Source organism: Panthera pardus, unplaced genomic scaffold (assembly GCF_024362965.1).
Source record: "Panthera pardus isolate Hobbes unplaced genomic scaffold, ASM2436296v1 HiC_scaffold_21, whole genome shotgun sequence".
NCBI lineage: Eukaryota > Metazoa > Chordata > Mammalia > Carnivora > Felidae > Panthera > Panthera pardus.
In genome coordinates, this window is record NW_026526777.1 from 69,803,010 (window position 1) to 69,818,534 (window position 15,525).

The 15,525-nt window shown below is 62.7% G+C and overlaps 1 protein-coding gene across 3 annotated transcripts in view; it reads left to right on the top strand.

The window, feature by feature from the left end:
* Positions 1 to 15,525, top strand: part of SUSD4 (sushi domain containing 4) — a 95,024-nt gene that overhangs the window by 78,594 nt on the left and 905 nt on the right. For 2 of the 3 annotated variants that reach the window (XM_053909472.1, XM_053909474.1), the window contains 4 exons: positions 10,066 to 10,257; positions 11,220 to 11,364; positions 12,322 to 12,351; positions 14,442 to 14,818. In XM_053909472.1, the coding sequence (XP_053765447.1) occupies positions 10,066 to 10,257; positions 11,220 to 11,364; positions 12,322 to 12,351; positions 14,442 to 14,818 (744 nt within the window). The remainder of the gene's footprint in view (positions 1 to 10,065; positions 10,258 to 11,219; positions 11,365 to 12,321; positions 12,352 to 14,441; positions 14,819 to 15,525) is intronic. The other variant, XM_053909473.1, reaches the window with a different exon arrangement.

Below are 15,525 nucleotides of genomic sequence, written 5' to 3' on the forward strand. Positions count from 1 at the left end.
TATCGGCCTTCCGTGTTGTTACCGCGAGCAAAAGTGGAAAATCTAATGTGCCGGGTAACGTTGATTGATTTTCCCTGAGCTAAAAGCAAAGTTTTGGGCATCACCTTGGAAACAGCTGTGACTGTGGCCTAGAGGGGCTTTGTCCCGCTTCCTGGAATCATTACCCAGGCGCGGACCTGACTGGGGACACCTGGTGCCCTGGCCATTTTAATTATTAGCAGCCAGCAGGCCCGCTGACGGCAGAGGCTCGGGGACTGTGTACTTGTGCAGAGCGAGGCCCGTGCCCCCGGCTCCTCTGGGAGCCGCTCAGACAACACGCCGGGTCGTCTGGAGACGAGGGGCCCTCGTCGATCCACAGAGCCGCCGGCCGTCCTCTCTGCCCCCTGCAGCCCAGGAGCCAGCCTTCCCTCGCGTCACCACACTCGGCCCGGGGTGGCGCTTCCCGGACTGTCTGACTCACGCGGGAGTTCTGCGCGAACGAAGGCTCGCCTCAGGAGGTCTGGGCTGGCGCTGACACGTGCATTTCTGAGACTCGCGGCTGAGCCCAAAGCTGACGGTCGGGGACTGCGGGTCGAAAGCAAGGGCCTGGTGGAAGGTACCACCGGCTTCTCACACCGGCTCCCCGGACGTTGTGAGCTGGCGACCCGGCAGGGAGATCTTTGCCCCGCAGGCTGTCGCAGCCGCTGAGGCCGTGCCCTCAACTGGACCCCCCGTTAGACTCACCTGGGGCCCCGAAGACCTCGCCGTGCCCAGGACCCACCCGGAACAGCCAGGCGGCCAGGGTTGGGGAGCCGCTGACGTACGTCCCCGAGACACTGTCGAGACGCGGCACTGGCACCGGGGCGGGTGGGCGCTGCTGTGACAGGTGCCCAGAAACGTATCGTGGCTCAAGAGGATAGCAGCTCGTCTCCACGCAGCGGTGTTTGTGTGCGTGGGCCAGCCGGCGTTCTTCTGCACCTGTCACTCGGGGGCCGTGGGGGTTCTGCCATCCTCGGGGTGCGGCTCCTGGGACCCCCGGGGGTCGTCTCTGTCGTGGTCGGCCTGAGACCCGGAGCGTTCTGGGCGTCAGCCTGGACGCGGCGTCCGTCACTTCAGCTCACGGTCTGCTGACTGGAACTCAGGGGGACGAGGGACCCGGGTGCAGGGCGGCTCTGAGCCTGGGACAGAGTCAGCGGGTGGTCCGGGTGCACAGACGGGGGCCAGCTCTTCCCTCCCAAAGGACAGGCACCGGAACCCGACCGGTCACAGCCCTGGGGATTCCCGACACGGCGCCCCACAGAGAGTTGGGAGCGTTCTTGAGGCGCAGGCTGTTTGTGGACTCCTTTTCCTCTGTCGCACGTGGAGAAACGTGTCAGTGGCTGAGGACAGAGGCCAGTTAGGTTCTCATCGCAGCCACCGTCCCCGATGTGGCCTCCCCCTCACTCGGCTGCAGGGACTCAGCCTCGGCCACCAGCCTGGACTCAGCTCTGCTGCGTTCCCGCCCTGCCCCCACCTCCTCCCTTGCTGGGCTCCCTGCCACATAGGGGACGGCATCAGAGCCCCGGTCGAGGCATCTCCGCGGCTCCGGCAGACCTCTCCGACCATCGTGTGCTCCCAGCCCCTCCCCTCCTCAGCTCACTCCTAACCGGCCTCCCTTCTGCCCAAGTCACTGAGGTTTTCTGTGGCCAAATCGAGTGTCCCTTCTCTGCTCCTGCCTTTCTCGCCTGCTAGGAACCACCCCTCCTCCTGAAAGCCATCTGCCCGGCCGCTCTTGTGCCCTGACTGATCCGAGTGTCTGGACTGGGCCCCTCCTCTTTTCTGTCTACCTTCCCTCCACAGGTGAGTTCCCCCCACCCTGTGGTTCCGAATTTTCTCTCTGTGCTCATGACCCTGGAGTCCCAGGCAAGCGCCAGACGCCCTCCACGGCTACTGCATCCAACGTGGAGATGCCCCCAGGCTCAGCGGTGCCGCCCCGACCCGAACCAGCAAACCAAGAACCCTTCCTGGGAGGAGCCCCACCGTCTGCTCAGATGCCAGCATCCGGAATCTGGGAGACACTCTCAGCCCCCAAACGCCACCCTCACCAGCCCTGTTGGAGAAACAGACTCAAGTCTGTCCCATAATCTGTTCCTTGCTGTCACTGCCCCTGTACTGGGCCAGGCCACCCGCCCCCCAAAGATAGTCTCACGTAGCAGCATCCGTGCCTTCCCCCCGACGGCGTCCAGCACACCCGGGCTGTGCCCCCCACGGCGTCCAGCGTACCCGGATTGTGCCCCCCTGCCCCACCGCCCTGCACCGGAAGATATGGTGGTTTGTTTGGTGTTTGTCTTCTAATACGTTACAGACCAATAATTGTATAATGGTAAAACTGGATTCTAGAAAAAAACCAAAAAGACAAAGACATAGAAGTCCCACCTTAGATTATTAGACACAACAGTACTAAAATTGCGTTTTAATAGATAGAAATGGAGAACACTCATGGATGTTGCAGCAAGGTCAAATTGAAGGTCGGATTGCTACAAAAGTTTCCAACTGGCTACGCTGGATTTCTCTGTTTGGCGGGGGACTCGCCCCACACGGCCGGTGCGCCAGCATCAGCGTGGACCCGCTGTGAGCCAGGCGGCTCTGGGCTCGGTTAAGTGCCACGCCGCCCCCGTGGGGACCGTCCCCGAACTGCTCGCCTGCCACTGCCCTCACCCAGGCCCCCCATCCCCGCACTGTCAGCACCTCTCCTCTGGGCTCCTTCGTGGCACCGAGACTGTGCCAGGGACAGCGGTGGTGGTGGTGGTGTGGGACTCCCGCCTTGAAGCTGTCTGTTCTGTAGCTGATGGGCACTCGTCCCCGCCCTCTGACTGCCTGTGTGCCCTGTTGGAGGTGCTGCAGGGCCTGCCCGTGATTTGGGGGAGCAAGAGGGAGCACCTCGTCTCTGCCCTCTGCCAGGAGACAACACCCGAGTCTCCGTTTCCAGTAGTGAGTTGAATCTGTAGATGGGGCGGGGTTGAGGGCCCAGGTGAGGGAGCCGTGCAGTCAGGGTTCCAGAGAGAACCAGAGCCAGTAGTGTGCATGTGTATACGCTCTTCTGTGTGTATGTCCACGTGATCATGTTTATATGTGTCCTACACACAATCACACGCCCAGGTAATTCTGTATGTTTAAAATCACAGTGTATATGTCATGGTGTGTATGTGTACAGACTCACAGCATATCATATATGAACATGATCACAGTGCGTGTGCACATACCGTATATATAATTACAATGTATATACGTCACACTGTGTGTGTATAATAACCACAGTATATATGTATATATTATGTATATATACATAATCACAATGTATATGTTACACCGTGTGTGTGTGTGTGTGTGTGTGTGTGTGTGTGTGTAAACATAATCAGTATATATATACACACTCTGTATATACATAGTCACTGCATATATCTATGCCAGTGGTGTGATATATACATACTATATATGTATATACACACACACGCACATATGTATATATATATATATATATACATATACACAATCACAGTGAATACATACGTAATGTATCTACATATTTCATTACAGTGTGTATATATATATATATATGCTATGTAAACATGTAATCACAGTACGTATGCCATGCTATATGTATATGTAATATATACAGTGTGTGTGTATATATACTTATATGTATATGTGTATATATATTTATATATATGTGTGTATACGTACACCGTGTATATATGTAGTCACCGTGTAAATATATACTATATATATACATATACACACAATCACAGTGCATATAATATTCTCTATAGACATATTTCATCACAGTTTATATGTGCTGTATACACATGTAATCACAGTGTGTGTATACTATATGCACATAATCACAGGGCATATACTCTGTGTGTACATAATCACAGTGTACATACAGGTACCGTGTGTGTGTGCGCGTGCGTGCTCACGGAGGCTGGAAGGCCCCGGGACGTGCAGCGTGCCGTCTCTGAGCTGGAGGTCCGGGAGAGCCAGCAGTGTGACTCAGCCCGAGTCAGGAGGGCCGAGCACCAGTGCTGGGGTCCCAGGAGGTAGGAGAGGAGAGTCCCAGCTTGTGCAAAGCGAGAGTCTCGCCCCTCCTCTGCGTTTCTGCTGTGTCGGGTCCTCGGCAGACTGGATGGTGCCCACCACAGGGGGAAGTGCCATCTGCCCCGTCTGTGACTCAAATGCTCGACAGGAGACACCCTCGCGGACAGGCCAGAAGTGACGGTTAACCAGCGGTCTGGGCGCCCGCAGCCCAGTCAAGGTGACCCGTAAGTGTCGCCATCACAGGGTCCCTGCGTCACCCACACCAGGGGCTGGGACCACGTGGACCTGCCCTCCTGATGGGGTCGGGCCACACACAGCCTGTCCTGTTCCTTTCTTGTCCCTGGCTCCCCACCGGCACTGACCCGATTAACGCCGTCCCGCTGGAGCCTGCCTCTTCCATGGTCCTAGCCCACGGTCCATGGCCTCACCTGCTCTCTGGGGGTCTTCTGTGTCTCCATCGTGGGGTGCACAGCGGCTGTTCTCTGGCCTGTCCCGTGGGGGGAAGCCAGCTGGCCTGGGCTGCATGTTTTAAGCCCCCCCCAGCCCCCATTCCTGAATCCCCCACAAGGGCCAGCACACATCTTACTGTTTATAAAAAAAAACAACATCTGTGCCCGGAGTTTCCAGCGCCTTCCGCCCCTCGGGAGGCAGGGTGCCTGGCACTTCACCCACCTCATGTGTGAGTGTGTGTGAGTGCGTGTGTGCGTGCGAGGGTGGCACTGATGCTTCCTTCTGTGGACTGCGGACAGGGCTTACCAGCCACGTGAATAGTCATCGTCTACTTACTTGTCCTCGTCTTTAGTCAGCCCGGGAGGACGGGGACCAGCGTAGTGCCAGGTTCCAGTGCCGATTCAAAACACGTCTGTTAAATGAATTAAGAAATGGGTGAAAGATGGGGCTCCTGGGGAGCTCGGTCGGTGGAGCGTCCGACTCTTGATTTCAGCTCAGCTCATGATCTCACGGTTCATGGGATTGAGCCCCGCGTCCGGCTCCTTGCTGACTGTGTGAGCCTCTCTCTCCCCCTCTCCCTCCCTCCCTCTCTCTCTCTCTCTCTCTGTCCCTGCTCTGCTCGCTCTTTCTCTCTCTAAAAAGAGGGTGAAAGAACACGGTCAGTACATGAGACGAGAGGTGGGAAGGCCCTTCCAGAAGGCCTGAGATGTGGCCTGTCCGGGGTAATCAGTCCCATGTCTCTGTGCCAGAGCGGGCGCTGTGTGCTGAGCATGCAAAACAGGAAGACAGGTGAGAAATCACTTTTGCCACTTAGATATGCATCAGGCTTTCTTTCCAGCTTCATTTTGCTTCGGGCAGTAGGACGAGCTGGGCCTCCCTGAGCCCAGACGGTGGGCAAGGGGCCTAGGCGCATGGAAGGACAGGGGAGAGGCCGTCTGAGACGTGCCTGCCCGTTGGCAAATGACAGTGTCCCACATGCCGGCAGGAGACAGCCTGTGCGTCCACTTCTAGCACCCCAAACACAAGCAGCATTTGCTGCCCGACCCTGGGGCCTGTCCAGCCGCCCGCCCGCCCCCTTCCCCCCCACCCCACGTAGTGAGCAGCCTGCACAGGAGCAGCCAGGGGTCCCCACGAGATGCTCAGAGGCCGGAGAGTTAGGAGCCCAGACTCGGGTGTGCGGGGTGAGGCTCCGTGGCCCCGTCACGACCGAGGGAGGCCGGTCAGCTGTGTTGTAGGGAAGCCCCATCTATGGAGAGGCTGGTATGGTCTGCCTCCCACAAGAAGCCAGCCAGGATTGCCGAGCCAAGGTCATCAGGCATGTGAGCATCGCAGACCCCACGGAGCAGGACAACCTCCGAGTCCAGGGGGCTCCTCCCTGGAGGAGGAACGGAGAGAGTCCGCTGTGGGCTCACCCCCCACGAGGCAGGGTCAGTGGGAGGATGCTTCTCGCCAGGGCCCAGGGTGGACCGTGAGGAATTTGGGGGACCCCGGGCCCTGGCAAATGCTTTCCTCCCCCCACACTGTGGAAGAGAGCGCCCCGCGCCCTGGAAGACCCAACAGAGCAGCACCCGTACCCGATTCGGGCCCTTTAGCCCGCGGCTCGTGGCCACCCTGCAGTGAGGGAGGCTTCCCCGAGCTCAGCCCAGACAGACCACCTGCCTCCAGGCCCCCAGGCACCTGCCAGCTGCCTGGAGGGGGCCGGTCCTGGGCCAGGACTGCAGGTGAGGAAAGGGGAGACCCAAGGGGTGATTCTAGGGGCATTGGAAGCACGGGGGACTTGGGGTTTTTCCAGGCCCTGGGCGATGCTGCTGGTGGGCCCGGGCAGAGTCTGGGGAGGTCTCTCGGGCAGGTGAGAGGCCGCGGAGCGGCTGTGTGAGACCCAGCAAGGGGCCTGATTTCTCCTGGCTTCTTCTCTGACGGGACCGAAGGGTGTGTGTCCGGGCCCCTCGAGGCCCCCGTCTATCCGACACTGGACAGCAGCCACCCCGTGTCCCATACGGAGGGGCCCCCCTGCACCAGCCCCTTGGCAACCTTTTGGGGGTTTTCCACCCAGAAAAGTAGGGTCTGTGTGTGTTTTCGTCCTCCACCTCGCTCGGGAGGGGGCCGTTGTCACAGCTCAGCTTGGAGCGGCTGTGCTGCTGGAGCTCAGTCCCGGCCTCTGCCACCCAGCGCGGGCGCGGCTGCGTCTCTGTGGCGGATGTCGGCCCCGGGCCACACGCCATGTCCACACCGAACCCCGCATTTGCATCTGGCGCCTGTTGCCCTGGGAGCTGCACACGCGGGAAGTGCAGGAGGTGCATGGTGGGAAGGGGCAGAGGGCGTTGCTTTAAGCGGACCGGGAACGTGGCCTCTGCGTTTCTGTGTTTCCCAGAGCGGCACCGGCTGGCCCGGGCCCCCTTCGCTGAGGCCCCTAAAATGCACGCAGGTGTCAGTGTCGACATGGTGGAGAAGCTTCGATAAAACTACGATCACGCCTGAACTTCCTCTTCCGCGGGACCAGAAACGCTTGAGGGTTTCCCCTGGGAGGGGGACGGGCCCTCCAGCTCCTTGTGAAGGTTTGCAAGGTTCCTTCACTCCGACTGTGGACACTCATCACGAGCAGTGCCGCGGGCCGTGGGAGAGGAGCCAGGGGCCGTGGGAGGGGAGGGGGACAGAGGGGAAGCAGAGAGCAGGTGGGGCTCCTGTGTCTTTGCGCCCGTCTCCCACTCCCCTTCCTCAGCCCACAGGAGACGAGCTCTCGTGAATAGTGCGCCTTGCAGACATTTGGTTGGTAGAGATCTTACTGCTAAGCAGGAAGGAGCCGTGACCCTGTGTCATACGGCAGGGCACAGATCAGTGATGCAGGGCACAGAGCGGTGATGAGACAGAGCGGTGACAAGGGGACAGAGTGTTGACACAGGGCACAGAGCGGTGACACAGGACACGGAGTGGTGACATGGGACAGAGCAGTGACAGGACACGGAGCAGTGACAAGGGGACAGGGATTACGGGCAGGTCCTGGCTGAGTCCCAGCACACCCTCGGGACCCCAAGGCCCACAGAAGCCCCGACTGGACCTAGTATTTTCTGAGTTGTAAGAGATGTTGAGGAAACCCACGTCCAGGGGTCTGTTCCCGCCGCCCGCGGGCTTTCCCGGGCTCGTTTTGTGTCGTGTGGACGCGGCAGCTGCCGGTGTCAGAGTCACAACCACGAGCGGAGTTTCGCCTGTGTGGGGCCTCCGGTGAGGGGTGCCATCTGTCTGTGTAGATCTGTCTGTCCCTCCGGGAGGGGTGCAGGGGAGGGGGCCGCGGACTCTGTCCAGGCTCCGAGAGGGGCCGGGGGTGGGTGCCCCCCGAGCCCCGAGGGCTCCCACGTTGTTATTGGAAAGCCGCTTGCCGGGATCGTGATTATGGTCTCTGTCGTCGTCTCTTGCAAGTGAAAGACCACCCCACCCTGGCTGCTAGCAGGACACGAGGTGGGCGGTCCCCTCCCAGCAAAGCCGATGGTGGGCCAGGCTCAGTCAGTAGAAACACCACGAGATGTGCAGATAAACGTCCCCACTTTGTGGCTCGTGTGTCTCACCAGCGGCAGCGGCAGCCACGGGATCAAAGTCTCTGCAGTGGGTGGTTTCCATGTGGTATCGAGAAGATGCGGCCTTGACATGCGCGTGTGGGGTCCTGGCTGCATGGGGTGGCAGGGATAGTCAGGGCTGTAGCACACCTTCGTGTTCTGTGGCTCCCACCCCCACAAGGCCCTGAAGTCAGGGAGAGCGTCCCCCAGGGCACGGAAGTCAGGGAGAGCGTCCCCCAGGGCACGGAAGTCAGGGAGAGCGTCCCCCAGGGCACGGGAGTCAGGGAGAGCGTCCCCCAGTGTTCGGATGGCGAAACCCCAGAAAGGAAACAGCCCTGCACTCCGGCTCATCAGCACAGAGTGGGGGTCGCGTGCAGATCTGGGGCATCCGAGCCCTGCCCCTCTGTTCCGCGCGGCCCCCCAATTCCCTCCTAGATGATTGATCTGTCCAGCGTCCAGTTCGTCATTCTCAGCAGAATATGGGACCGTTTGCCACAGGGTCGATGCCACAGTGTGACCGGTCTTTTGTCCTTCAGGGCAAGTGAGGGGGTGCTGCTGAGACGCATTCGTTCGCTGGGCCTTGGAAACGTTCCGGTAGTTTCCCGATCCCTGTGGCTCTGGGACTGACACGGAGCCTGTGCTGTCCTGTGTGCCCCTGAGCGCAGAAAGGGCCTTCTGCACTGCAGGACTGAGGGGGCTCCGGGGTGGTGGAGGGGGACCCAGGCAGCTGCCTGAGTGGGCAGAGGTCACTGTCAGACATGGACCCCCCCCACCCCCGCCACTGACCTCTATGTCAGTGTGTGGTGCACACAGCATCGTTCAGCCTGGGGAAGGCTGGAGTCCCACCGGCCCGTACCCCGCCACGTCCCCAAGTGTCACTGGGGTCTCTGGCTTCAGACGCTCAGGCCCTGGCCTTCCTGGCCGTCCACCTACATTCTGTCGGAACAGCCCTCGGACTCTCCCGTTTCACAGGTGAGGACACTGAGGCCCAGAGGCGAGAAGCAGCCGGCCGGGGTCACTCGGCTGGCCAGGCGCCGGGCCCGAGCTCAGACCGGGGCTGGCCGCTGCCGGAGAGTCTGAGCTCTGAGCTCCCGTTCCCCATCCACGGGGAGCCCACAGGACCCCGCAGTGGTGTTCGCAGGGCCGGAGGAGTGAGTGTAGAGGGCCTCTCGCCCCCCTCTCCCCACCTCAGGACGCTGTGCGCAGTGGCCCCTCTTGCTCTCACGTGGCCCGCATGTGCGGGGTCTGCACCGGCGGTGCTGGGCTCCCCCACGTGTGGCCGTGAGCTGCCTTGGTAGTTTGTGCCTGGACTGTGTGCAGCGACCGGTTACGGGGCACCAGCGGTTCTGCCCAGAGAGGAAACTGAAAATGCCTTTTTTCTTCCCCTGAAATCAAAGAGTATTAGGGTCAGAAAAACCAAATCACAGTGGGTGGGGTAGGCTTCCATTTTACAGGGGAGAACAGCAGGGCCTGGAGAGGCCGTGTGGCGTGCGTGAGGTCACAGCGTTCGGTGGCCCCCCTGTGCCCACTGTGCTCCCCTGCCAGGCGCCTGCCCCGGGCAGAAACAGGCTTGGGGTGGCGGCTCCCGTCGGTAGAGTGTTTCTCTGTAAGTATCTTAATTGCAGGTACTGGGTTGTCGGGTGCGTTATAACACTCGCGGTCAGTACTGTGTGATAAAGAGACACGCTGCCGCGTAGGATGAACGTGTCTTTGACGAGGTTCTCACGGCCCCTGCGGCCCGCGCGTGCCCAGGACGCGGCAGGGGCTCCCACACGTGCCCAGGACGTGGCAGGGGCTCCCGCGGGGCCCAGGACGCGGCAGGGGCTCCCACACGTGCCCAGGACGCGCGGCAGGGGCTCCCACACATGCCCAGGACGCGGCAGGGGCTCCCACACATGCCCAGGACACGGCAGGGGCTCCCACACGTGCCCAGGGCGCGGCAGGGGCTCCGCGGGCCTCAGGCGCCATCCCTGAGCCAGTCTTGAAGCTGTTTTTCTCCCCGCTGCCCCAGTGTGTCCGCTGCCTCCCACCGTGAGTCACGGTGATTTCGTCTGCCACCCGCGGCCTTGTGAGCGCTACAACCACGGGACCGTGGTAGAGTTCTACTGCGACCCCGGCTACAGCCTCACCAGCGACTACAAGTACATCACCTGCCAGTACGGGGAGTGGTTCCCCTCCTACCAGGTTTACTGCATCAAGTCAGGTGAGCAGCGTGAGGTCACAGCCCCCTCCCTGCCCCGGCGTGAGGGACACACGTGATGCGGAAACCCCTCGCCGGGGCCCCAGATGCTTCCCCGCCCCGGGGCAGGGTGGTCCTCTGCGCACGGGGTCTCCCCCAGCCCCGTCCCTCCCTCTGAGGAGGCCCCCGCCCCTCGGGCGCCAGCCCGGCCTTTCTCTTCCAATTGATGCGTGTAGAACACAGAAGGTGTAATTGTAGGTAAGACCTGCGCCCACTTGGAAAACCGCAGGCCGTTTGCAAACCTGGGGGCCTCCTAGTTACTAGCAAGATGCTAGCAAACCCACCACCGGTCCCAGGAGCCCAGGGTAGTGACCACAATCTCGGTCTCTCGCACATCTGGTCCCACCCACTCGCCCTGGGGTTTCCTGCCAGAGCACCTGTCCCCTGGCCGCTGTATGTGGGGGAAGCGCTTATTGACCTGGGACATCTGGTGACCCTTGGATGGGAACCCGTTACACGGGGAGGGGGCGGCCCCAAGGGAGGATGGTGGGCGCACACGGGGGGGCCTGGGCCCCAGGGATGGGGACTCCCCTGGAAGGGCTGCTCCTGCCTTCTCCTGGCAGACATGTTGACGGTCAGAGGTGGATGAGAGGCCGCGGAGGACACATCCCTTTACCCCCCGTCCCTTTCTTCAGCACGGCCGACAGTCCCAGCCCACCCCCCTGCCCCGGGTGCCCAGGGAGAGTGACCCCTGTTCTCTGCCAGAGAAGCAGGTGCGTTTCTCACTGCGCACCAGGCTGTCCGCCCTCCGTACCTGCCGGCAGCCACACAGAGGCCGCACTGGGGACGGACTTTGGGGTGCGGGGAGGGGGGGTCTGACCTGGGGCAGCACCAACCTGCCTGCGGAGCCCCCCCGGGTCAGATCCATCCAACAAACACACTCGTGCCCGCTCAGCCTCTGGCGCCGCTCTGTTCTCTCCCCGCAGAGCAAACGTGGCCCAGCACTCACGAGACCCTCCTGACCACGTGGAAGGTCGTGGCGTTCACGGCGACCAGCGTGCTGCTGGTGCTGCTGCTCGTCATCCTGGCCAGGATGTTCCAGACCAAGTTTAAGGCCCATTTCCCTGTCAGGTCAGTGCCTGTGGCCTTCGAGCAGCCAGGAGAAGGTGGTGGGAGCACTGGGTCAGGCCTGACAGATGGGCTCGCAGGTTGGGGGGGTGTCTGGGGTCAGAGCACCGAGCTGGGCAGGGCTCAACTCTTCCCACCCCCCACCCCCACACCATGTCCTCGTGTGCCCCTGGTGGATGGCTCTGGACGGGCGCAGGAGGGGGAAGGGGGTGTCTGCGTTCGGAGCACGGAGCTGGGCAGGGCTCAACTCCTTCCTCCCCACCGTGTCCTCGTGCGCCCCTGGTGGACGGCTCCGGGCGGGCGCGGGGGATGTGGAGATGGACCCACAGAGTCGGGGCTGTGGCCGTGCAGGGCCCCCGGGGCCCGTTGCCATCACCCCTGGGCGGAACTAAGTAGGAGATGCAGGCAAAGGTGTGAGACCCAGCAGAGGTTCCAAACCAACGTGCCAGGGAAGCCTCCGGAAGCAGACAGGGCTCTGGACGGGGTGTGGGGGGTTGGGAAGGACCCTCTGGCCCTCCCCTGGCCGGTGCACACACGGGCTCACACTGGTGCCCCCACCCGCGTGGCGGTCATCCCAGAAGAGGAGGTTGCTGGGAACACGGTGCCCCGGCCTCTCCGACAAACTAGGCGTGACCCTTGACCCCTGCTGCTGGCTGACCACCGTTCCCGGAGGGAGGCGTTGCTGATGTTGTCGGGGGACGAGTTTGTGACCTTCAGGAAACAGAGGCCAGATCACCGGCCAGGCCTCCCCGACACCAGCCGCCTCACCCGGAGGGATCTCGAGTGTCCTCAGGCTTGCGTACCCATGTCGGTCCCTTTGGGACCCCGTGCTTCCAGAAGAAGCTTTGTCTTCACCCGCAGGGCCGGTGTGGCCCCCAGACTTGTGCGCGCCTTCCCGGAAAGGCGGCTTGACAGCGGGGGAGGCTCCTGGAATGAATCCCTTCCCCCTCTTGCCTCCAGGAAGGTCCAGTCTCTCAAGCTCCTGGCCAGGTGAGGACTGAGGGAGGCCGTGGAGCCGCTTGGTCGGCCCTCAGGCCCCCAGGCCGGCCCCGTGTCGCTGAGCCGTGCACCTGCCCCAGCCACACCCCTGCTGAGATGCCGGCACCTTCTGTGCTCTGTGGCCTCGGTCCTCACATCTGACTTACTAATCGAGGGCCTGGGATCTATCGTGAGCAGTCCTAGCATCTACAGAAGACTGAAGGTTGCAGAGGGGGGCTGACCCACACGTGATTTGTGGCACGTTGGGTGCTTGGGGCCATTTCCCCACGTCTGCTTGGGAGAGAAGCTTCCAGAACATCCACTGCACGAGGAGTTTTTAAAACGTGCCCCGAACTCTTTCACGTGGTGTTTTTCTACCCTCGAGTATTCTCAGTCAGCCACACAGACGACAGCTTTCTCGGGACAAGCCCACAGTGGACTTTTCTCGGGCCACGCGGGGGCGGGGAACACCAGAGAGCGAGGGGCTCGATGGCAGCACATGGGGGCCGAGCCGCGGCCCGACGTCGGTGGGTGAGACCAGAGGACGGACGGGCACAGGCTGAGGGGGGGGACACGCAGCCTCTCGCGGGGGGAGCGGGGAGCGTTCCTGGCCAGCTCGCCTTCCCTCCCTGCCCGCCTCCCTCCGTCTCCGGGTTTGTGCCCCTCCACCCAGCGCCCGCATCCACACGTGGCATTTCCCGGGGTTTTGGAGCCGGGCCGCGGCAGTCAGCGCTCAGGTCTGCCCGCCGGCTGGGTCTTCCCCTCTGGACATTTATCCTCCGGCTGTGTCACTCAGCTCCAGGGCCCAGCGGAGAACTAGGAAGCCGAGTCAACCAGCCACTCGGGCCCTCTGGGGGACAGACGCAGCGCGGTGGCCAGACCCCCGTCAGGGCGACGGGCCGCACAGGGGCGAGGCCCACAGAGACAGCGGCCACCCTTGGCGGCTGCTGGGTGGGGTGTGGAGGGGCCGCGTAATGACTAAGGTGGCGACGTGGGTTTTCCCTTTTCTACCTTGATGGGAATCGGTGACTTTCACGCTGGAGCGGAAACAAAAACGGAGTCTAAGAAGCGCAGGGTCTAACGTTTTCTCGCGCACTGAGGGCCCCTGGTTTCCCGTTGGCTCCTGGAGCTCCTCCATTTCCAGAGGGCTTCCTGAGCGACCCTGAGGAGGCACAGCGGGATGGGCCACGTAGTCCCCTGCTCAGGGCCGGAGGATGGGGAGGAGGAAGCCTGAGGGGTCAGCGGGGCCCAGACAAAGGGGGACGCTGCTGTCCCAGTGTGGCCGTGGCCCTCAGTGCCACCATCTGCCAGACGGGGCCCCGGAAGAGGCTCAACACGGGCTCCGCTGCCATCACGAGCCTTGGGGGGCCTTCAGTTCTGGGGGGGGGCCTTGGTCTTGGGGGGTTCTCGGTTTTGGGGGGCCTCTGCTGCATAGGGGGGACTCAGTCCTGGGGGGGCTCCGCTGCACAGGGTGGGGGTCCTTGGTCTTGGGGGGCCTCCGCTGCACAGGGTGGGGGTCCTCAGTCTTGGGGGGCCTTCGCTGCACAGGGTGGGGGTCCTCGGTCTTGGGGGCCTCCGCTGTACAGGGTGGGGGTCCTCGGTCTTGGGGGGCCTCCGCTGCACGGGGGGGGGCCTCGGTCTTGGGGGTCCTCTGCTGCACAGGGTGGGCGTCCTCGGTCTTGGGGGGCCTCCGCTGCACAGGGTGGGCGTCCTCGGTCTTGGGGGGCCTCCGCTGCACAGGGTGGGGGTCCTCGGTCTTGGGGGGCCTTCACTGCACGGGGGTGGTCCTCGGTCTTGGGGGGCCTCCGCTGCACAGGGTGGGCGTCCTCGGTCTTGGGGAGCCTCCACTGCACAGGGTGAGGGTCCTCGGTCTTGGGGGGCCTCTGCTGCACAGGGTGGGGGTCCTCGGTCTTGGGGGGCCTCCGCTGCACAGGGTGGGGGGGCCTCGGTCTTGGGGGTCCTCTGCTGCACAGGGTGGGTGTCCTCGGTTTTGGGGGGCCTGCGCTGCACGGGGGGGGGGGCCTCCATCCTGGGGGGTGCTGGGGGCCTCCGTCCTGGGGGCACGCCACTCTGACCTGTCGGCGCCACTCTCCTCGGCACAGGGGGCCTCCCCGGAGCTCCAGCAGTGACCCGGACTTCGTGGTGGTGGACGGGGTTCCCGTCATGCTTCCGTCCTATGACGAGGCCGTGAGCGGCAGCTTGAGGGCCTCAGGCCCTGGGTACCTGGGCTCCGTGGGCCCAGGCTGCCCCTTGCCTGTGGACGACCAGAGCCCCCCGGCATACCCCGGCTCAGGGGACACGGACACGGGCCCAGGGGGCTCAGAGCCCTGTGACGGCGTCTCAGGCTCCTCGGAGCCGCTCCAGAGTCTGTATTCACCTTCCGCGTGCCCGGGGGGCCCCCGCCCCGACAGCGCTGACACGGGGGCCGGCTCGGCGCGGGAGACGGCGTCCAGCAGCCCAGGCATCGACATCGCCGACGGTGAGTGTCCGCCCCGCGCCCGCCCCTGGCCTCTCCTGCCGCTCATTGTTCTCCCTGCGTGAGGCCTGGAGCGAGGCCGTCCTCTCCCACGTGATGGGTGCAGGTTTCAGGAGGCTCCAAGCCGTCAGAGCAGGAAGCCCGCGGTGGACGTGCGTGGTTTCGTGGTGTCCGGGCGAGCCAGGGAGCTCTCTGCCCGCTCCGTCCGCTACCCAGGGCTTGGAAGAGCTTGGTGCCAGGGTCAGCATGCACGCACGCACACAGGAGACCAGGGCGCCTGTGGGGCGGCCCCGAGAAGCCCTGGCACGCAGGCCTCTTGGAGGGACGAAGAAACGGGCACATGCGCCCAGCACAAGGAAAGGCCGGTGTAGCTCCCGGAGAAGTGGGGGCAGCCAGGGTCTCCCGGGGGACGCACAGCACCGCGGGGCACGCGAGGGCCCCAGTCCGGGCGTGTGGTGGCCGTGATGGCCGAGGTGGCCCAGAGACGGGCCTCCTTCCTGCCCGCCCACTGCCTCTGCACAGCATCTCGCCCTCTGGCGGGTCTGACCGCTAGGACACGGGGTTAAGGTCTCAGCACTTTATTTTTCGTGAGCTGGTGTGAGATTTTCCAGCAAAGACGCTGTAATGAGTGCTTTATGTGGTCAGTTTACGTGGAACTTGGCGTTTTCTTCTGACACCAGGAATTACAGATACCTTGTTAACAAAGTTTT